Source organism: Ambystoma mexicanum, chromosome 4p (genome assembly GCF_040938575.1).
Source record: "Ambystoma mexicanum isolate Mex_15411 chromosome 4p, UKY_AmexF1_1, whole genome shotgun sequence".
NCBI lineage: Eukaryota > Metazoa > Chordata > Amphibia > Caudata > Ambystomatidae > Ambystoma > Ambystoma mexicanum.
This window is the reverse complement of record NC_090927.1, coordinates 1173430900-1173455485: the sequence shown is the minus strand read 5'-3', so window position 1 is coordinate 1173455485 and position 24586 is coordinate 1173430900. Positions and strand designations below refer to the sequence as shown.

The 24586-nt window shown below is 42.3% G+C and overlaps 1 protein-coding gene across 1 annotated transcript in view; it reads right to left on the bottom strand.

Moving 5' to 3' along the window:
- The window catches only part of GJE1 (gap junction protein epsilon 1), a 56977-nt gene extending 32604 nt beyond the window's left edge, over positions 1–24373 (bottom strand). The window contains exons 1-2 of the mRNA XM_069605023.1: positions 24335–24373; positions 22815–22997 (exon numbers count right to left, since the gene is read on the bottom strand). Of these exons, the coding sequence (XP_069461124.1) occupies positions 22815–22997; positions 24335–24373 (222 nt within the window). The remainder of the gene's footprint in view (positions 1–22814; positions 22998–24334) is intronic.
- Positions 24374–24586: the final 213 nt, after the last annotated feature.

The window sequence follows — 24586 nt, the reverse complement described above, 5'->3', positions numbered from 1 at the left end:
CACCCGCTGCTCTGATATTCGTTAGATACGTTTCTGTCAATGGAGGATTTTTACCATCCTCCACATTCATGAAGATCTTGACTTGTTTGCGGTTATCCAGCCATCCACACTCTGTTGTGCATCCACCAAGAGTTTGATTCCCGATTTCCGATCTTCCCGGAGGAGTATATACCCGACGAGGACGGAATATGTGGAAGCTCAGACCTTTAGCCTAATGTGCACATTTCCTGCAATAAGGGTTATTTATTTCTACAACTTGCCTGCACAAATTCTGTGATTGTATATTTACATTAATATTCATCCGTCCATACAACCATCTTTTGTAAATAAACCTTATAGATGCTGTTCAAGCTAGTGTAGACACATTCGTGGTATGCTTGCTTCAAATCCAGCAACACTCATTTGAGTGCAGTGAAGTGCTCCCAAAACAGCCCTTAAAAGGTATTCAGAATACTTTAAAGGCTGCCGACACCAATAGCCTCACACTTCCTCTCCATGAAGCACTGCAGCAGGAATCTTAACCTGAGAAAACACTATGCATTTTGAAATCGCCTAAGCCAAAACTCTAATATAAAACCTAAGAAGAAAGACGATTCTTTGGTCAAGAAATGTCTGAATTCTGGCCTTGTTTGCTGACCACAGACCATTCTTTGCAAAGGTGGTACCAAAATAATGTTTATGTTCGACCACCTCTACCTGTGAATTCTCCAATAACCTCTCGAACTTTATATGTTCACCCAGGAAAGACCAAAATCATGGTTTAGCTCATTCTGCCTTATCAGAGCATAAATATCCATTTGCATGTCAGTCTGGTCCTGCCTCCCATGGACAGTCCGGCACCAAAATGTGGGGCAATGCAAATCTGGGAGACTAGCCCTTTTAGCGCTTTCTGACTCTTGGATTGCATTTCCCTCCAAAGAGGAGAATCAGAGCCATGACCCCCTGATGGGCATGGGTAGAGCCTTTGGTTCATATGACTGGCCCCCTCCCTAAAGAGATGTCAAAGGTGGTTAAATGGATGACTATATCAGGGTACGTACAATGTTTGAAATCATACAAGGCGGCCTTGACAATATCACAACGAGAATGGAAGAGGAAATCCTGTAAATAATAGTGCTGGAGGCACATTGGTATTTTAGAATCTGCACATCGATATGAGATGATCCAATATCTTGATGTAGGTCGAAGATATGACCACAGAAAGAGGAAATCAAATGGGCAACTGCAGTGTCATGAAAACGTCTGTGAACGCCAATTATAATTACAGAAAGACCGCAGTTTTACCAGATCGCCTTCTTGTATTTCATTTTTTTCCCTACAAATCTAATAGAGTTTATGATGACCCATTCAACGTCTCTAGGCGCAAAATGATGTATAAATTAAACCAGCAATTAGACCACTAAGTGGACCCATGGGTTTTACAGCTTAATTAATGTGGATAACTAGAATCAGGCTTTAAATATGTAGATAAATCCACATTGGTGGGTTTGGGAGGCCTACCCCAAAGTCAAGATCAGAAACATTTTGCGCTTGGTCTTCACAATACAGGTGAGCGGGATGGCGTCATGCTACAGTCAAAATCAGACTCTGAGGATCTCAGAAAACAGGTATTTATGTTCATCAATCAAGAAAAGTTGTGTTTTGTGAAAATGGAAAACCGTTTTGAAACAGAACAGCATCATCCCAACAGTGAAAGCATGGTCAAGAGCTTGGGCTGCTTTGGAACTAGGCGGCTTCCCTTCATTGACAAACGTTCTGCATTGAATCAGAAGATTCCAAAGGAGAATCTCAGCCTCACCGACATTGCGCCATGCAACAAGACAATGATCCAAGACATAGAAGCAGATATATAAAATAAATGGTTGCAGAAGAAGAAATTCAGCATTTAAAAAAAGGCCCAAAGTCTGAAAAAGTCTTTCATAACTTGTTATGGGGGGTTGATAAGCGTCCAAAAATGTTGAGATTCATTTTATTGCATAGCATTGTGGAGGACGTCTTTGGCTACCCGTATCTTGGGAAGTACCACAAATGATATCTGCTTACAAAAGCGGCCCATTATTTAATGTTGAGCAGTGTTACTCAACCACTCTGGTTGAAATTGGAGAGAGATGTATGGCCATATGCTCTGGATGATTTGCATTGAATGGAAAAAGTAACAGGATGAAAATGAAATTACAGTCTTTGGTTACTACTCGAGCAGCTCTGGTGGCGAGGTTCATGGAGGATGATCAATCCTTGTGGCTACATTTTGATGCGCCACTGTGGCACAGTCCGGCGCTCCAAATTGAAAATAGAAGTTTGCATTGGTGTAGCTGGATTGAGAGAGGTGTCTTGAAGGTGGGTGATATTCTGAAAGAGGGTAGTTTGCTAAATTTTCAGTAACTCCCAACAGAAATTCCAGTTGGGGAAAAGGGAGCATTATGGAAATGTGGGCTCTGCCGACTCAGAGACTTGGTATGTTGAATATTGGGTTGGAATCTAGGCCCGATCTCTGCAAAGTATTTGATGTGCCAGCATACATGGCATCTACTTATATTGCCATGATGCCTATGGAACAATCATGCCTGGAATCTTGGGACGGGTTGAGGCAAGCTTGGTCGGATGATTTAAATTTACTGATTTCGGCAGTGGAATGGGATAATTTATTTAGGATTGCGTTTAGGAGCAAGGTGGATAGGAATTTAAGGCTGATACGACAGAAAATTGTGGGGCGTCTTTATTGGACACCATTAGGAATGCATGGTGTAGGTCTGTTGGAAGATGAACTGTGTTGGAGTTGTGGTGGGGACAGGGGTACCCTGCTGCATACGCTTTGTGACGGCTCAAGGGTACGTGGTTTCTGGAAGGAGGTTTTGGATAGAGTGGACATGGTTCTGAATATTATGTTTCCAAGGTCGCCTGCACAAGTGATCTTTCTATTGCGTAGTGGGAGATGTGTGGTTGTGAGGGATTTTGAAGAATGGATCAATAAAGCTCTGGTTGTTGCAGAGAAACTGATTTTGAGGGCTTGGAAGACTAGAAAAAAACCTTGTGTGGAAGAGAGGTTAAAGGAGTTCAGGTTCTATTCAACTATGAGAAAGTGTTGATGTTGAATAAGGATCGGAAGGATTTATATCTTGTAATGGGGACGCCGTTTAATACTTTATATAGGTGATTTCTACGGCAAAGGTGCTTGGCGGTCACTATTTATGGAGTAGGTTGGTGTGTTATTGTAGATGTTTGTGTGTGTGTGTTCATGTTCATGTTTGTGTTGTGTCTATAGGTTGATTTTCTCTATTTGTAATATTGAAAGTTATTTGAATTGTGTTATTTATTCATTATTTCGGAATTGTTGTATATACAGTTAGGTTTCTGTTTACTTTTATAGATATTATTTGAGGCGTTGACGGTTGATTGTTCAAGTGTAGTGGATAGATAATTGCTGTAAATAAATAAATACATTTAAAAAAAAGAAAAAAGGCTGATAAAGTTATAGTTATGTGAATTAATCATCTCACTCAAGACTTCTATTCTATTTTGGAGGTGAAGTGACAATAGGCCTCATTACAAGTTTGGAGGTATTTCAGAGGTAAATACCAACAAACGGATTTACAGTTACCACCACATGGTCGGGCGGAATTTCTGCTTGATTACAAGTGGTGGTAGTGCTGTAAACCCCCATTTATTTTGGGTCCATTGGACCCAATGGGTTAAAGCCATAGTAATTCCACCAATTCTGCCGATTTTTCAGCATTGGGTGGCAAGATTTACCTCCAGGGTTTTTCTGGAGGTAAATCTTCCACTCAAAGCCAAAACTCATAATTTGCATATTGGTAAAATTGGAGGTAACTCAGTTACTGTCATACTCATAATGATGCCCAATGAGCCTCATTATGAGTTTGGCGGTAATTTGGTGGTAATTCCACCAAATTACCATCAAACTCAATTACTGTTGCTGACACTTGTTACGTGAATTTACTGCCAGATTACGAGTGGTGGTATGGCTGTATTAGTCGCCATTTATGGAGTCAAACTGACTCCATTGGGATTTTGGTGGAATTACCACTGGCAGTAATTTTGCTGATTTGGTTGGTTTTGTCATTAAGGCAGTCGAATTACCTTCAGCATTTTGCTGGACGTTCTTCATCCGCCTCACCACCAAGGTTGTAATGCGGCGATGCTGTAATGTGGCGGTAATGGAGTAACTACTGCATCACTGCTGTTTTTCCTCGCACCACCATACTCATAATAAGGTCTAATAAGGTCCAATGTCACCACACTATGGACCACTTCAATGTCTTACATTCAATGTATTTGACAAAAAGGCCATCAAATATTGCTGTATCTGATTCGCATCTCTCAAAACATCGCTTTATTATACAAAAATAGACAAAACTCAATCCGATCTCTATCTTTCATATAAAAACATTACAACAAAATACAGTGCATGGGGGTTAGTAAGTGCTAATCCAACAATTTCACCATTTCATAGAGAAACATAAACCACCTAAATAGGGGATCTCTTCTACTAACTCTGTCTCTCATTGAACCGGACCTGACAGCGTATTGTTCTACAATTTCTACGGTATAATCCAGTCTATACAGTGAATACAGAAGCAATTTTTCTATATCCTGAGCAGAAGCCTTGTATTGATGTTACACAATAACATCCTTTAACATACAGCCTTCTAGAGTGAGTGCACACACATCCTCTGTCCCACCGTCTTCACTCCAAACAACATTCCTTCATCAGGACATGTATAGTATTTCGAACAACATTCAATGTATACCCACAGGTGTGATTTTCTTCATCAAACCTCATCTTCCTTCGTTTTCTTATTGCTCAATCAACAGTGTGACGGTATAGGTTGTGGGCTAGGAATGTGGAGAGCATGGTGGCTGGGTGCCACAGCCTCCTCTGTGATGCAGTCCTGCATGAGGCAAATGTACGTTCCCCTGGGTTCCCCAGTCCATCACCAGCCTCAAGCATGCCATCCACCAAATGAACCCCCAGTAGACCCCAATACAGGAAAGTACAGGTCCCTCAAATGGGGCAACACCAAAACAATGAAACCCGATACAATAGTGAGGAACCCATAGGCTCAGCAAGTTTCTAGCAACAAATAGCCAGGAAATGGAGGGTCGTGACCCCTGCACAGAAACAAACCCTAGGGAGAAGATGACGTATACTTTCCACGTGAACAGACTAAGAGGTGAACTAAAGGAACCCACCCCAACTACCAAACCCTATCCCAGGGTTCAGGACTTCCTACACCCTCCCCAGAACTTGGCATTGATGGTTTGCCCATCATGCCCATCAATGTCTTGGTTTCATCCTGGTGACTGCAGCTCTATGCGGTCACTGTACACTGCGATAACAACCATACAAAAAGGGCCACGCTGGGTCAATGGCTTTTGCGGTACCCGCTCATTGACAAACAAATATGAGTCCTCATGGACTCTCAAGCAACATCATTCAATGCTGGTTTTCTAAACAGTGATCTCAAGCTTCTGGTGCCACACACAACACACCTGCAAATTGGGAGCCTCGACGCTCAAGGGTGCCAGCTTGGAACAGCAAAAACGTGCTCTCATTGCAGTGGTGCCTGGAGTGGCAGGACCACAGAAAAACAACAGCAGCGAAGACCAAAGTTCCCAAATGGCAGTTGACTCTAATGAGGACTTAATGCACAGTTCTATGCAGAAATGCTGTGCCAAACAAGAATCAGCAATGATGCCAACTTCAAAGTGGGAGAACCAATTCTTATGCTCGGCTGAGGCAAAGACACAGTAGGGCATAATTTGTCCAAGGATATTTTGTGCGGGCCTATATGCTTACTAACTGTCAGCCGAGATTGTGGGAGTTGGAGGCTGGAGGTTCTGTGAGAGAGAGGTGGCAATTCAGTGTGGCACAGAAGCTGCAGAGCACAGAAAGGAGCATAGTGTGCAGTAAGAGAGAGAGAGCGGAGGTGGCAGAGCAGAATGAGGAAAAACAGGGGCAGCAGGAGAATAAAAAGAGAGCAGAAGAGGTTGGAAAATATGAAGACGGTGTTGGAACAGAACAAGGAGGCAGAGAGGAAGCAGGAGGAGAGAAAGACGGTGGAGGAGTTTGGAAATGATCAGGTGATGGTGGAGCAGAACAAGGAGGAAGGGGGAGCAGGAGGAGAGAAAGAGAGTAGAAGAAGTTGAAGGAGGTCACTTACGAGATGTAGAGGGATTTACATCCCGGGAGCTGGAGACAAAGGGAGAAGAGGAGGTAAAGTAGGAGGGGAGAGGAGGATGAGAACATAAGGAGAAAGGTCATTTTAAGAAGACTAAGGGGGCCACAGAAAAGGTGGACAAGGAAAGTGTGTTAAGGTGGTGCAGTGAAAAGCTAAGAGGGGAGAAGAAGAGGGCCAACATGTTGTGTGGCATCAAGGAGGCGGGAGAGGAGACCCAGACAGCACAGGAGAAGGTAAAGAATGGGAGAGGAGACAATATGGAGGAGGTGTCCAAGACAAGACTCTTCACAGTATTTTAAAACCCACTTCCTACCAACTTTATGGCCCAGCATTGTTATTCTTCATACTAGGGAGAAGCTTACGGCTCAGGCGTCACATTGCTGTGACAGACAGCACCCAACCCAACCCGATCCTAGAGGCATCCATCCATCTGTAGAATGAAGGATCATCTGACGTATGTCATTATGTGGAGAAGTGGCTGGCAAAGCGAGTGCTTCAAATGGCTGAAGTCCTACTCACCCCTGATCATTCATGTAATCTTGTAGCCTTTAGGCATCGCTCTGTCTTCAGACCCTCACACTCCGTTAGAATGTCTGGTATGTTCTCTATCATCCATTTATCACATATTCAACAATTTTGGGTATCTCTGTGTATTCCAGACCAAATGCCCATGTGTTCATACATGAACTTTGCATTATATCTAATTCTTAGTCTTGTGCGTCTTTTTAATGGACATGATATGTAGGTCGGTGAGGGGTCTTGTCAGAGTTTAAATGTGTTCAATGAATCTTTGGTAATATCTGACAAGACTCATGAAGGCTTGTATCTCTCTTTTGGGTGTGGCACAGTCAGGATAGGATGCACCGCAACAACATGCCTATAACTACAAACCAGGCTTCCAAGAAATCCCCACTCACTAATTCAACCCTCAGGTGAGAATCGGCACAAAACAAGACCCGTCAACTACTGCCTAATGTATTGACTTCCCACTAACACAACATTTACACAGATGATTGTTGGTCACAATTTAAGATATTTAGATGAATGTCCTAAATGCAGGAACGTCTTCTACACTGATTTCGATTAGATGGGGAAGGGGGACAGGCCAGGTTTTCTTCAATTTCTACCCAAAAGGATATTGTTTGTAGCATAAAACAGATGCTGACTTCTGCTAATTTTACTAATTAACTTACTAAATTATTCAAATGAGAACAGGAACTGTTTCAAAGATTCATTTACTACAATGTGCTTTTGTGCTGCTAATTTCGACGCACTCTGTTACCTTCTGGACTCTCTTCCAAACCAACCTCTGTTCATTGTCCTGCTGAGGCAGAGGGGGCCCAATTCCACCCCCCCACACCCACATCCACACCACCATCCCTCCCTGTATAAACCTCTGTAGCTTCCATGCGCCTGGTCTGCTTCATCATGGGCCCATGTTAACAAACTGGGGGGTTCCCTAAACAATGGAGAGCTGGGAAGCTACATAGGAAAAACAAAAAGTTGCCTTCCCTGTATTTTCTAAATAAATTACCTTTTTTGTTGTAACTACTTATATTTAATCAGATACATTTCAGTCCTAACTCATCTAAAAAGATGTTAATTTGTTTATGGATGTCAGATATAGATATTTACATATCAAGAATAAATCATAAACATTACATAACATGAATCAAAACTAACAAAACCACACATTCAGAACAAGTGCTTTCATAACAACCAGATGATCAATTGAAAAAAAGAAATATGAAATTGACAAAACAATTAAGAGAAATTCATAATTTCCAGGCAATTGCCCATTTCCTTTAAAATGAGAGCCCCAACAGGAACCAAAACAATGGTAAGTCTGTGTTTAATTTACTAAATGAGAACAACCTTTGTGTGGTGTATTATTTAGTAGTTCCAGAAGTAGTTTTCATCAAGATGCTATGTTGTAAATATTAAGTACAGAGAGATTGAGCGCTGTGTTAAGCATCCTCATCTCAAAGAACTCAGCAACGTTTTGTAACTTCATCCCCAGAAGAGAAGACCATCAAGCTAACCTACTGATAAATCCAATATCTGAGGTAGAATGGGTTAATTCTTACCGATGATTATATGATATATGATCAGATATGATATGTCATTTATAACATGCCTGTACACCAACTAAGAATGATATCAATCCGGTATATTAAATTCAGATTGGTCATTAGACTATGATGCTGATGACATTTTTTAGATCATTGGGAATTGGCAAGTGCAAAATGTCACTTATCCCAAGACCAGACATTCTCTCTAACATTACTCTGAAGTAACATTATTTGACCAAGTAATAACTTTTCACTCTACGCCTTTCATATGTTGCTCCAATTTTTAAAAAGGGGGACAAGATACACCCTAAGAACTATCGACCTATAGCTTAACAAGACATTTCAAGTAAGATTTTTTCGGCTATACTTTTAAAGCACTTAGAAGGCTGGGTTATCGATAACAGAGTCAATGGCATAAACCAATCAGGTTTTAAAAAACAATTAGGCACTTCATTAAGTGGTCTAATTTTAAACATTCTGCAAAATAGATCTAAGCTAAAAAGACAACCAGTTTCTGCAGCATTTGTGGACCTCATAATGGCTTTCAATTTTATTAATAGATCACTACTCTGGTCAAAACTTCAGAAGTGGGGATGCCCAAATACACTATAACGTATCCTATGCTATTTGCATAACGAAACAAAGGCTCAAATTCGACTAAACTCTCATGTCTTGGCTACTATCTATGTTCAAAGGCCTGCATCAGGGTTTGCTTCCTTGCCCCGTTTTTATTCAAAATGTGTATATCTGACATTTGCGACGTATTTACAGAGGTTAGATCTTTCCCCCAAAAATGTGACAACACATCAGTTAGTTGTTGGACTTATGCGGATGATTTGGTCCTTTTAGATTACACTCCGGTTGACCTTCAAAGCCAATTTAAGGCCTTGGATATTAATGTGAACAGCACCGATTTGAAAATTAACCCATTAAAAACCAAGTAATACATCTTCTCGCCCCAAAATAGAAGCAAAACCAACTTTGTATGGAGACTAAACGAGATCAGTCTGGAAGTAGTTTGCTCAATAGTCTATCTGGCATTTTCGATTCATGGAACAAAAAAGGAAAGTGGCACATCACCTAAGGAAATGAGGTAAATGTCTAACCCTAATAAGTCAGGCAAAAGGATCCATAATCGTTATGGGACATTTTCACAACAACCTATTATTACATTTTCTTTTTTAAAGCTAAGGCAGGGGGCAGACATCGTTGCCCTGATAACAGACAACTTCTGGATTTAAATTAAGGGTCTATTTTGAAGACACACGCTTAATCTTTCAAATTGTGTACCAACTGTCATCATACTCTATGAATTGGGCTTGCTATCTTTAGCAGCCATGGTAAAATTGAAGTTATGGGAAGATTCTTAAGCCCAGAGAGGCCCCATTGTTTTGTACCTTATATTTGGCCCTGAATAAATGATTAAATTAAGAACTTATTAATTGGGCGCTACATGGTGATTCCATGCTGAAATCCATAAACATGACTGTACATGAATTGATCACCTGTCCTGCAGAGATTAAAAATAATGTATGGATCTCAGACTGGTGTTCTACCAGGGAAACTCAAATGGAGTATACGCTATTTTTCTGTATCGCAGATGTTGAGAAACCATTAATTGTAGTGATATGATATGATATGGCATTTGTAACGCGCCTATACACAAGTGTTTCAAGGCGCGAAGAGGCAGGGGGGGGGACAAAGGGAGACAGACAACGATCCTACTAGGCCAGGTGTCATTCAAATCGCGCAAGTGCAAGGGTAAGGGGACTGGGAAAAGTGCAGGGGAAGGGGAGAGGGGAAGTGCAGTAAATGGTTAGTAGAATACAAGATAAATAATAGGGCCAGCTGGTGGCAAGTGCAAAGGTAAGTGCCGGGAGAAGGGGCTGTAGGATACAGAGACAGTCCCGTAGTGCATGTAGGCAGTGCAAGGAAGAGTGGCTGGGCCAGGACATGAGATTGGTGAATGGCCCAGTTGCAGATTCAGTACAGGTTCAGTGATTTTAGCAGGGGAGAGAGGGAGAGAAAGCGGAGGCAAAGAGGAAGGTTTTGAGGTGCTTCCGGAACCGGAGAGGGTTCTCCTCAAGTTTCAGGGAGGCAGGAAGGCTGTTCCAGAGGGAGACCCCTGCTGCGGCGAGAGATCTTCCACCAGCTCGTTGCTTGGAGAAGCGGCTGACCCTGAGGTAGTTGGAGGTGGATGAGCGAAGGGCTCGAGAAGGAAGATATTTAGGAAGAGAGAGTTGCAGATATTTTGGCCCAAGGCCCCAGAAGGCCTTGTGGACAATGCAGAGGGTTTTGAACTTAAGCCTTGCAGCCACTGGGAGCCAGTGTAGTGATTTCAGTCCTGGAGAGATACGGTCCCTGGGCTTGAGGCCAAGGACAAGTCTCGCAGTCCTGTTCTGGATGAGTTGCAAAGGGCAGAGAGTAGAGGCAGGATGATTTAGATAGAGGCTGTTACAGTAGTCCAGCCTAGAGAGAACCAGAGCTCTGGAGACAGTTAGCTTCTGGGGGAAGGAGAGAAAAGGAAGGATACCTCTGAGGTGGTGTAGCTGGTAGTGTGACTTCTTAGAGACGTCAGAGATTTGAGGAGAGAAGGAGAGTGTGGAGTCGAAGATGACCCCGAGGTTTTTTGCCGTGCAGGTAGGAGCAGGAAGAGGGCCAAGGGAAACCGGCCAGAGAACTGCAGGGAAGGAGGGAGTGGGTGTGCCGATAAGTAGAATCTCAGTTTTACTGGCATTAAGGCAGAGGTCGTTGGCGGCACACCATTCCTGGATAGCAGAAAGACAGTCAGAGATGAGGAAAGTGGAAGAGAAGGCCGGGGGTAGCCTGAAAATGAGCTGCCACTACATCCTATGACAAATGCAAATAAGAGAGTGTGGTTCTTATGATTAAGGGTTAATGTGCTAGCTACCAATTAAATTCTGGGGGCCTGCCAAAAAGTTGAGAGGATCAAGTGGTGCTGCAGACTCTGTTAGAACCCGAAAATGGTTGGACCCTTAAAACATGTGGTTGTTGAATGTGTACATTTGGACCATTTGAGGTGTTTCTATTTCACCAAATTCTTCTGTGATATGGACGTTCTTACTTCACTTGTTCTTTGGAATTGGATATTGGTTGGGTCTCAAGTGTCTTTGATTTTTGCTATTATCAGATATTTAATGAATGTTTTTTCTAACACAACTGATGAATATATCAGATTTTTGCTCTTATCAGATATATAAGCTATATTTGTATTAAATGTAAATAACAATCGCATTGATTAAGTATAAGTATGTACGAGATTGTATGTTTCTTAATACATATTTTGTTAATTCTGTTTATTCATTGTATTATAAGTGAACAGTTTGTTTTACAAGCCATAGCACTAAATACAAACTAGAAAAAATATTATGTAAACATGCACAGCGTAATTATGTAATTTCCGTTCAACTAAATAATCAAATGGAGCAGTGCATATGTGTTTCTAAGCATGAGAGGCCAGGCCTCGTGGGACCTATCATTTTGACTAAGCCTTTGGCGTCTGAAATTAATGAATGAATCTCATGTTTAAAATAGGGTATGTGTCCTCTGTAAAAAGTTAAATGAAAATTGGAAAAAACATTTTGTATTTGTTTGTTGGAAATTCCAGTTATAATTTGTAGTAACCAAGATATTTATCTACTAATTTGCCATTAATTTGTGTTTGTAGAATCGATATTTGAAACACCTATTGAACACCTATTGAACAGTTAAAATACCTGTGGCACAAGCTCACCTACTACTCAACAGGTCATTTCTAACTGATATACCTTTTTGAATTTAGTAAACTTTTTTCACTGCTCTCCTCACCTTACTATTTTTTCCATATTAGCTCAGTTGAATGGACTAAAACAATATGTTCTATAAAAAGCTTATGGCACACACTATTGCAGGGATCTGCAACTTGCAAAGGTTTGCAGACATATGCACTATTGAAACGACCTCTTTTTCAAGTGAATAATCATCACTTAATGTGAGTGAATTAGATCTCCCATATTGATCCCCACATACACTATTTGATTATTGTATCTTAAACTCCTAGAATATGGTTTGTACACTCACTTTTTGTTATTCCTGTTCTCTTTAAAGGAATGTTTTGAACATAATTCTGTGAAAATATTGAAGTCTTATCAGAATTGTTCATTTCATGGAGTATACTTTGTCCTGAGGAAGGCATTTAAACTTAACATAAACTGAAACTATATTTTTTGGACAACTTATTCCATCAGTTGATTTACAATACAACAGCTTGATAAAAACTACTTGAAAAACTGTTGATAGCAGTTGACTTACAACCAAAAATCATGATAAAAGCTATTTCAGGAGCTTTGATATAAATGGCTTCTGGAACTGCTAAATAATGCACAACACTTTGATTGTTCTCATTTAGTAGTTTAGACATAGACTTAACTTGTTTTGGTTCCTGCAGTGACTGCCAATTTTAAGTAAATGAGCAATTTTCTGGAAATTATACATTTTTGTAATTTTTGTTGTCAATGTCATATTTTTCTTTTCAATGTATCTACTGGTTAAGAAAGCATGAGTTTCTCTGAATATATGTTTTTTGTTCGTTTTGATACATGATATGTAATGATTGATTATGATTTTTTACTTGAAATGTAAATATGTATTTCTCACATTCATGAATTAATGTATTTTTTTAGATGAGTTGGGACTTAAATGTCTATAATTAAATATAATATATAACAAGTCATTTTTTAAACATATCCAGGGACAGCAAATATTTGTTGTTTTTTGCTGCTCTCTCAAGTGTGCTTCCTTGTGCCTTCATTTCCATGTGTGATCTCCTGCTCGGCTCCCTTCTGCTTACAAAGCTCCCTCGATAAGTGCTCTAGACCTTGCGGGAAGGCACTCATGCAATTGCACCTGTGCTTTCACAAAAAGGCAAAGACACCCAAGTACTACCAAAGGGTAATACCGCTACCGAATGTGGTAAGCATGCAGTACTTTTAAGGGTCTGCATGATCCTGATTCATGCGCACCGTTAAGCTATTCCCCATTTTGTAGTCTGCTTGGACTCCATGGGGATTTTTTTTACCACCACGGGTGGTAATTACTACCTTAGGAAATTACTGGATGCCTAATGCTTTTGTGGAGAAATAGTCACCGCCACACAAAAGCCAGCATTACACGAGGGTTTCGGGAGTAATTCTTAGAGTGTGTCAGAATGGTAGAACATCAGACATTTTGACATATTGGCTGTTTCACCACTACCACCAAACTTATAATCACTCCTATAATCACTCCCTATGTCCTACCTGGTGCCTGCTATACTATAACCTGGGATACTTTGAAAAGTGCTGTTTGTTTAAATAAAAGCATAAAAACCTGCTAGCAATCTAGAATGGATCATACCTATGTAGTTCACCTGGGCACGTGCCCAAACAGCACAAGTGTCATTTTTTATGCAGGACGGAGAGTCAGCAAAATAATGAATATCCATCCGAACAGCATCAGACACACAAATACACAATGCTGTGAGCCTTTTGCTGGTTCCGCACCTCGTTTCAAAAACCCAAGGGTAGGACTCCTACAAGGTAATGTTTCAAATGCTGAGAGCCAAGAGGGCATGTAACAGGGGTGTTGCTAGGTCTGGAAAAGATCTGGGGCTAGGCTAATGTCGGTACTGTCAGGACTCAGGGGTAGCTAGACTATTGGTTGTAGCCCCTGAGCTTCTATCCGGGGCTACAACCAAAAGACCCGGGGCTATAGGTCCCCCAGCTCTCCCCTAGCAACGCCGTAGTTTTTACAATCATTCAGATATTTGATACTCTAAAATGAGCTCTAAATAGGGTTTGTGCTATTATGGCTGACTTCCTGTGGTAGCAAGCTTCCCTTTTCTCCCCTAATCCAGCCACTGGTGGGCCAGCCAAACTTGGGCACATATATAAAGTCCACAATGAAACCTCATGCCCCGTTTGCAGATCCGGCCGGAGGCATGAGCAGTCTGAGCGGTGGCCCACGGCCCCGCGGACAACAGTGCCTGCCTCGACTATACGAAGAATATTGTTTTAAAGAGGTACTGTGCGGCTTCCATGTCCTCCTCTGGCTCTCTAGAGACAAACACCCACTCCCAGCGGCCCATTGAGCGCTGCAGGCCCTTTAATTGCTGCTATCACTTTCTTCAAGCAGAGCTTTTAAAGTAGGAGGATGTATAAACCATGGCTCCTTTAAGGGGCCATTCTTTTGGACAAGTCACGTGACATTTCAGTGTTAGGAAATGCAAATGGACATTTTCATTCTGAAAGCACATAGAAAGCACAAGTTAACTGCCTAAATCTATGCCCTGCTCCAGGCCACTTAAATTATATCACGCAGAACAGTTTCAAACTAACTACATTATTTTCAGATGTTCATATTTAACCGTTTATTTTTGGGTAGAATGTCTTATTTCATCACATCATATATCAACCCTGCATTTGCCAAACATTGAAACACAAACAGGTAACCTTTTCACACACTACATTTTGTTATAACTCTTAAAGTTACAGTTTCAAAACCCTATGGCCATGTTTTGCCTTTTGCAGAATTGCATTCTGGTATTTGTAGTCTCCCATTCAAGAAGGCGGCAATAATGACACAATTGTACATATTTCTATAAGGATTTATATATTTGAGTGGGTACCTTACTATGATGTGTACTTTTCAAGTCATCATCATAAAGCAGAGTATTGCTGAATGGCACACATGGTTAATGAAGCAAGGGAGCTGTACTCATCAACAGGTCAAAACAACACATGTTATAGCGGATGTTGCAGCAGGAATAGGAAAAAAAGCCATGCAATTTAACGTAAGGCTTAAACCGATAACATCTCATCAACAGTCACTTAACCTGCTGAGTTGCCTTTCCAACATTCTTCTTTAGGAAAACCTGCTATTCCCAGAGCCGGCAAACCGATTTGGCCTGCTCACCCCTCCAACAAAGGCTCAGGGGGTACATTAATCAGACTCCCTTCTCATTTTGAAGTGAGCTGCATTTGAAAAACGCAGTTATTATTTGTTATGTTATGTTATGTTATTTGGCATTAATATAGCACCTTATATATCATTGGTATGACCTCAAGCGCTGGTAGGTTGAACGCCCTCGGGAACCGCAGTTCAAGTCAGTAGAGAGATAGAGTGTTGCATGGTGCGTGGGTGCACCGGATATGTGTGCAGCTGGTGTGGTTGTAGCCTGATAGCTGCTTCTTAGCGGTAGGTGTGGTGCTGAGGAAGTCAGTTTGATCTGTTCAGTCTGGAGGATGGTCACCCAGACTGAGTTCTGGTTGCGTTAGGCCTGAGGAACGCCTAAGCTAGCCGGAATGTGCTCAGCTAGCTGTGTTTTTAATAGGATGATGAGGTGTTTGTGGGGTCATGTTAGTATGAGACCAGCTAGACCGAATTTATCATGGTATAACTGTGTTCTAGTTGAATGATGTGTATAGGAGAGAGTAAGCGTAGTAGTGTGATATGGTGGTTATCAGGAACGCGCCTGCGACCAGGCAAGAGAGCAGGACAGGGGGGCGTACATAGCGGCAAACGTATATAAAGCGACAGGATGGATAGGGGTAAACATGTGATACAGATAACATGGGGATACAGGTACATAGCATATATAAAACTTTAAAACAATGACGCCATTAGGCACACTCGATGTTGTTGGGAACACTTTCTAAATTAAAGCTTTAACACAGTGACGCTATTAGGCACACTCAATGATGTTGGCCGCACTTTCTAAACTCAAATTGTAACACAATCTAGATGAAGGATTTGATACAGTGACGCTATTAGGGCACACTCAATGATACTTGGGCACACTGTCTAGATGAGAAACTCAACACAGTGAAACAGTTTGGGCACACTATCTAGATGCGAAGCTCACCACAGTGAAACAAGTAGGGCACACTCAATGATCTTGGGCGCACTTTCTAAGTTCAAATTTTTGCACAGTGACGCTACTAGGCACACTCAATGATCTTGACGCACTTTCTAAGATCAAACTTTAACACAGTGACGCTATTAGGCACACTTTCTAAATTCAAACTTTAACACAGTGACGTTATTATGCACACTCAATGATGTTTGGGATACCTTCTACACTCAGTGCTATTTGGGCAACAATCAAGCTGTGAAATTTGGCACTGTGAAACAGTTGGGGTACATTCAGCGATATTTGGGTGCACTATCTAGAAGTGAGACTCAACACGGTTGAAGCAGTTAGGGTACACTCAGTGCTTTTTGAGTGCGTGATCTAGATGTAAAGAACAGCACAGTGAAATAGTTGGGGTACACTCGATGATATCCCTTGCTCAATGTTGTTGGGCACACTTTCAAAATTCAATTTTAACAAAGTGGGGCTATTAGTTACACTTTCTTAATTCGACTTTAACGCTATTAGGCCCACTCAATACTGTTGGGAATGCTTTCTAACTTCAGATTTTGACACAGTGACACCATTAGTCACCTTTTCTGAATTCCACTTTAACACTGTGACGCTAACACAGTACACTTGATGATGGGAAAAACCTTCAAATTCAAACTTTAACACAGTGACGCTATTAGGCCCACTTTCTAAGTTCACATTTTAACACAGTGACGCTATTAGGCCCACTTTCTAAGTTCACATTTTAACACAGTGACGCTATTAGGCCCACTTTCTAAGTTCACATTTTAACACAGTGACGCTATTAGGCACACTTTCTAAGTTCACATTTTAACACAGTGACGCTATTAGGCACACTTTCTAAGTTCACATTTTAACACAGTGACGCTATTAGGCACACTTTCTAAGTTCACATTTTAACACAGTGACGCTATTAGGCACACTTTCTAAGTTCACATTTTAACACAGTGATGCTATTAGGCACACTTTCTAAGTTCACATTTTAACACAGTGACGCTATTAGGCACACTCAATGATGTTGGCCGCACTTTCTAAATTCAAATTGTAACAGAATCTAGATGCAGGATTTGATACAGTGACGCTAGTAGGGCACCCTCAATGATACTTGGGCACACTGTCTAGATGAGAAACTCAACACAGTATAATATATCTGCTTGAAGTTTATTTCTTTTGACAGTCAAACCAATCCTTATCTGTAGCTTCTGAAATAAAATCATATTGCTAATTTGGACAATATGACCGACTATACACTAAATAAAAAGAATCGTGCAACGTCTGCAAAAACATCAGTTAGTTTCAGTTAGCAAAACACAATCACCATATTTTTGCAATGCCTTCCATGGTCAGATAGTGGCTTCAAACCAGTTTCGAAAATACCTTTTGCAAACAATATTTCTACTAATTAAATATGAGAAGAGATGTGTTCAAGTTCCTGAATTACAGACTGCTCTCGAATCGGGGCTTCGTCACTTAAAGAAAGTGAGTGCTCCCAGATAAATCCGTTTATCACACTATGCCTTATCGGCTAAAATTAGAAGTCTCTACAAGGTATTCAGATCACAATATCTGCTACACTCAAGCCTCACTCCTGATATTGCCACATAGGTAAATATTAATAGTGATGATTCACATGCTGGACATCACAGTGTATTTGTCTAATACCTTGCACATTGCAATATGTTTTTAATGTAACTTCCCAAGATATCGTTGCATAGTAAAGACTCATTCTGTGATATCAATCTCACTATTTATGCAAATTAGGAAGCCTCACACATCTTTTGCCGCCAAGGGCCCTGCAGATCCTAGTGCCGGCACTACCCGTTTGTGTGGAATGTACATTAAACACTGTTTGGCAAAACATAAGGACATCCGGGCTCATGACGAGTACGGCGGGAGGAAATGGTGTGGTCATTTTGTTACTGCTACTTTACCAGCCCTTTACTGCCACTCCACACTGTAAGTTTTGGCCTTAAGGTTGAAGATACACCTCCAGCAAACAGCTGGAGGTATATCTCCCACTTTACCATCAAAACACATCCAATTTACCACACATAATTACTGCTTGTAGTAGATCTGCTAAATGTCCCCATGGATTCCTATGGACTCCAAAATAAGAATCCCTTTGCAATGCCACAGGACCAAGTGGAGGTGACGGTAAACAAATGTGGTCATAAAACAGCAGATTTACTGCCGATTTACCACCAAATTCATGAGGTCCATTGTCTTCTCGTTTCCTGCTGAAGTCCAAAAACAACACCACTGCATTTCAAATGTGAGCCTGTGCACAATGGGGCGCTTGGCATGTGTCTTGCCTCGTCCCCATGGGCAGCGCCAGGCTTGCGCTTTGGAGGGATAAAGCTCTACCACTTTGAGGCAGCAGTCATAACTTTGCAGTGAGGGCCAGTCCGGGCTCAGACGACAAGAAGCTGTCCCATTTCTCATAGTCATTGCCATGACTGCAGAATCAGTGTGCCCAGGAGAATATATCAATAGACCCCCTGTGTGGAAGCTAAAGGCTTAACTGCTGGGCTCAAGTCTTAGTTGGCCCATGTCTCCAATGATTTCCCACCTTTCTTTGTTTAACTAAACTGCCTGTGAGATGCAGAATTCTAGACGGGGAAGGACCTGAGAGGGTCCGGGGGGAAACACGTACGCGCGCGCATTGGAGCATGAACATTTTCTGGACAGAGAATGGCATGTTTTACTGTCACTTTTGGGTAAAGCAAAGCAAACTTGAGTGTGATTATGTGAAGGAGGGGTTGGAGTGTGGGGAGCGTACAGCAATGGGGCTGTCTGGGTCCTACTGTGGCCTTGAATTTTGTGCTCTCATTAAGGATAAAGTCAGCTTGGTGAGTGTTCTTGCAAGGGGGAGGGCATGTTTACTTACTGTGGCATGGCATTTTTTTACTGGTGTTAAGGTCATTGTCGACATGATAATTATTCTTACATAGGCGGGCGAGTGGAGGGGAATTTGTGCAGTCCGCAAGGCACTGTTTTCTTACTGTTGCATGACATTTTATACTGGCATTAGGGGGCAAATACAACATGATGAGTGTTCTTATATGGGGGACTTGTGTAATGATAATGATTTGTTATGTTTATAGCGCTGTCGCCAAAGCACCTTACATAGAACATATTTATATAAAATTATCACCCAACCAAAGTTGGTACTCATGTATCGACCTCGGAAGGATGAAAGGCTGAATAGGCCTTGCACCTGTGACCTGTAGATCACACTCAGATTGCAGCAGTGAGGGCTCAACCCGCTGAGCTATCGTACCAGCTAGCCAACAAGGTCATGTTTTCCTACTGTGGCATGGCTTTTTTTTTTAACTGGCATTAAGGCCAAGCTAACAGGGGCATGTTCTTACATGGAGATGCGGCATATATTGGCAGAGCCAGCATGAACATGTTTTGTTAAAGTTTCATTACTGGCGTCATGGGTAAAGCATAATGAGTATTTGCTTATGAGAAAATACCAGAATGGACGGGTTTGGGCACAATCAGTATGAAAATGTTTTTTACACTGGCAGAGAACTGGCATATAGTGGGCAAAGGCATAATGAAAATGTGTTTGAAAATGCCCCCGTGCATTGTTGATGACTTGGCATCTAATGGACTTTTTTCATATCTTACCCTACAAAACCGACTGTAAAATTCACCATTTGAACCCCTTATTTAAACATTTTTCTCTGCGACAGACCCCTCCGAACACACCTTGGTTGGTACGCTCTCTCTCGCCACGCTCGGCAGGTCCTATGGATTCGGCTCCAGGCAGAACAAGCCCAGTCCCTCTTTGGGCTCCCCTTAGAGCGAGCCCTACTACATTAGCTGCAGGCCCCACTTGTTACACAATCCTGACTATGCCCTGGTGAGTTGGGGTGAAAGATGCATCTAATGGGCCAAAGGAAGGCGTAATATCTACTCAACCTCCTGGGCTTGGGTGGGGATGAACAACGTAATAAGTTTAAGGGCCCCACTCACTTCTGTGTGCAGCCCTCCAAATAAGTGGTATATCTGTGTTTTGCTCCCTAAAATTGGTGGCATACTTCCAGTAAAAAAAGGGGAGCAATATATAAGCAGGATCTCCCTCTTGTTTATGCTCCTTGCGCCCCATCTCTTTCCCATTTCCCCAGCTCCCCCCCCCCCCCCCCCCACTCTTTACAACTTCGCTGGCTGAACCCGTCCCCCTACGCAGACGCATTGTGGAAAGGATATTTTTTTACGAGATTGCAAGCAAAGCGTTTTTTCAGCAATGTGCGCTGGGCAAGTTCTGAACAGAAGCACAGCAGTGCATGCCACACAGAGGAGCTCTTGTATTGTTATCTGATGTGAGGAGGACCTGTTCGATTTCTTTTTTTTAAAATACATTTATTGTAAGTAGTGAGATCTAAAAACTGCCATCAAGCTCCCCCAAAATGCTGTCCAGCAGCGGGGGCACTGGTAGGGGCATTGAAACATGCAGTCTAATGGCACATTTCACATTCTGCCATTGCCATTGGTCAGTTTGAAGCAGGCTTGCAAGTCATTGGTAAAAACAAATAGAGACGCACGCATCAAAAGGGTAACCTCACATGAAGGGGGCAGTTCCTTGCAGAGGCAGATCTAACGGTCGCCAGGCAGACAAATGGTGAGCGGGCCCCTTTGCCCTGCCATGCCCTGCCCCTCCCCTTCTCAGTCTCAACAGGGCGCCCGCGCCCTTCTATTTATCATGCCGTGCATGATGCCTTAATCACTGCGCACTGGGATGCCTAGATTCCATACTCAGAGTACATCATTACTTGAAAATGATGGGCTCTAGCAACGCAGCATTGCACGTGCTTTTCTGCTGCAGCCCATGAAAACGCCTGTCTCCATATGGTTGCAGCATGCCTGCAATCAGATCTCGCCATGCTTGCTTGGGTTGTGCAGTGCAGGCCATCAGTAGTGGCAAAACGGGGGGCCCCGCAATCCCTACAGACAGTGATAGGGGGCCCGGAGACCCAGTGTGCTCACAGGGGGAGCATGCCTTCAGCTGCAGCAGGGGGCACTCCACCGCCGAGGGCACCAGACAGCTGCTGCTGGACTTTGACGGCTCTGTGCTACCCTTGGTGGCTTCCTAGGACTCTACCCATGGCTTCTGGTGCTGCTCACCTGGATCCACAGCTCTCACCTGGATCCCAGCACCCCCCAACTGTACCCTAAGCAACCACTGGCATTATCTCATTGTAATGCCAAAATGCTCATTAGGTTACAGTCCGCTCTATCCCCCTCCCCCATCTTTGCCAAGACACTGAACCTCCCACACTGTCCAGGCAGGGAGTGCTGTAGAGGAGTGGGTGGATGAGCCCACTGAGCTTGCTTTCACCACACTCTGCATCTGCCTTATAGAGACTTTTGCATATAGACCTCCCACTGACAGTAAACCCCAGAGCTAATGAATGTAAACTGTCAGTCATAGATAACAGCCACTAGCTCAATGTTTACAGATATTGCTAGTGCAGGCAGTTGTTTGCAAGTGGCGCTCACTCAGGCTTGGTTAATACCGAGCTTTGGTCCAGGCCTTTCAGGGCAGTTACCGAGAAAATGCAGGGATGAGGGCTGGTTGTGCCCTGTGGAAATTTCGAGTGGCGTTTCCTGGGAATATGGGGCCGTGCATAAACAAATCTCAGATTTGGTTTCAGAACCAATAGTATATGTTTTATGAACAATATCGGAGTTTATTACATAACTTCTTTTATTACATGTCTTAAATCACTGAAAGTACAGTGGGTTAACTAGATTTTTCAGGTTGACATTATCTTGCATTCTGGGACTTTTTCTTTACCATTTAGGAAGTGAAAATTAAAGCCACGATCTTCCCAGGTATACAACTTCATATCAGTATTTTAAAGGTTTGGTAATCAAAGGGGTAAATAATTATTTGTCTAACAACGCCTTGAAAAGTACACAAATCACATAATAAATTAAACTGACATACATATATATATATCTGTATATATATATACATTATAGAAACAGGGCATGCAGAAGAATGTGAATATACATTTATTTTCCCCATCCTAGAGGGCAGGTTTTCCTGTGTAAACCAAGAGAATTTTGTGGGGTACAATATATGAATGGACACTTTATTATTAATATGTAACAACTCTACAGTTTGGGCGTACTCCTTTAATTACATCTGTGATGTTTAATGATATTTCAAGTGTGTGGGGTAAGGACACCAGCGACATGGATCTGCATGCTGTAGGAATTATGCCATGCCATCACCTCCTGTGATGTCCTCTCCCATTGCCCATTTCCTTGAACCCGATCATTTCCAACATAAGCTTCAGGCTTGATCTTCCAATATTACCACCATTGACAGCAAAATCTGGTGAGGGGGCCCAGCTGTCTCTAGCTAGAGTCAGACCCCCAAACACAGAAAACACAACTTACAAAAAATGAAGTTCATCATTGTGCCACTCTGCCCTCTCTAGGCCCCGCCCTCCATGACCCGCCCACTTGGGGCCCTTTGCCTTAAATCTGCCACTGGTTCCATGTTGCATTCATTATACATTCTGTGGAAACTCGATATCATCTTGTGTGCTGGAGAGCCGCATAAATTCGTATCACCCAAATACACTGGTATAAATGACTAACCTGAGGAGTGATGGGCCGGAATAGGTTGTAACAAAAGAGGTTGACCTCCCTTTTGTCCGGATCACAACTGAAGTGAAGGGCCTCATTCCCGTAAACGGCGAACCCCAAAACCCCGAGGAAGAACATGCGAACGGAGCCAAAGAAAAGGGTGTGGAACTGGCCAATCACCGTCGGAGGCCTGAGCTGAAAGAGGGGAAGGCAGAACAAAACAGTCAACACGATGAAAGGACCAGCACGTTAGTCACTGCAGACCGCCCATGTTCTCGCCCCAAAACGAGTGTGACATAATTCTGAATTCACACTGCAGGAAACGACGTAATGTGGAAAGCATAATAGTCTTCTGGTGCTTTACGCGGAAAGCTGCGTATCTGTGGTCTTTCAATATCTATACCATCACACAGGTTCAGCACAAAAAGGTTCACCGTATATTTCAGTAACACCGTCAGGTGCTTGCTCTCACTACTGTTTTCTTGGTGTGCTTAAAATGGCCGCTTTAAGCAATGCTTTGTCAATATAATCACCCAACATGATGACAGCTGGTCTTTATACATGGGATAAAGAAGGACCCCTGCCATATATTAGGATATTGGAAGTCACATTGGGGTTCTTTAACCAAACAGAGGAAAGAGGCCAAAGCTGAGTTCCTTTCTAAGGTTATGGAACTTCGAGGTGACTGCCAATATCGTGTTTGGGTACATTAGGGGTATTTTATCCCTTATATACATGGCTGCTTACTGTTATCCTCTTTAATACCTAACATCTTGGTTAACCTAACGTAAGAGTTCTTTGAGTTATTAAGTATAATACATGTAGAATATGTTTGGATTAAAAAACAATAACAAGCAGCTTGCAATAGGGTGCAGAAAAAGAGTTTAAATAGTTTTAAAAAACGCATCTAAGACCCTTGTGCATTTTAAAATGATATCTATTTTTTATATAGCACTTTAATCTAAAGCGCTTTACATATTTAAAAAGGATATATTTACATACATTACTATTATTCCACAATCGAAATTGGTAAATGGTAACATGGAGACACATTGTTGCTGTCCTGTTTGAAGCTCCAGCAGTACACACAATAAACACTGCACCATAAACAGTCCCATCTCAATGAATGTCAGTAAAGTGTCACAGAACGAAATGTTAAGCTCGTCGCGGATTTAATTAAGTGCGGGAAGGCCCGCTGGGATTCTGCTCAGCGCCGACTCAAGCATCGGGCACGGGGATGTCCCAAGCCTTGACTTTGCAAAGCGCGTGCACGCGTCTACTGACAAAGCCCAGCGTACGCACCTGCGTGTCCCAGTGTCCAGGCCCTTTGTTTATATTTGGACAATGATTTTTGATCGCATGGATGTCAAATGATTCCTTCAAATTCGGCGTACTAGTGATAGATAAGTTATTCCATTGAATGTGCTCTTCCATGGCCACAGCACTCAGGTGACTGCCGTTTACAGCACCAACTGCACACACTGCACGAATTTCCCAGAAGCCTCTCATTTCCTTATTTACCCAATACTCACGCATCCTTCATAAAAATTCTTGATATAGTTCAGAGACATGTCTTGGAAGATGTTATCCCAGCGCTCCAGCAAGGCAATTTCTGTCCCTCATTGCCAATTTGCTGTCAACAGACTCAGGCCGACGGAGTCGCTCCCTCATGACCCTTGTAGTAGAAAACCCCGCTCACTGCACATTTCTCTTTTTATCTCTGGGGCCCCCAATCAACTTACACACTCCCAGGACACAAAAAAAGCCCACACAAAAGCAGCGTA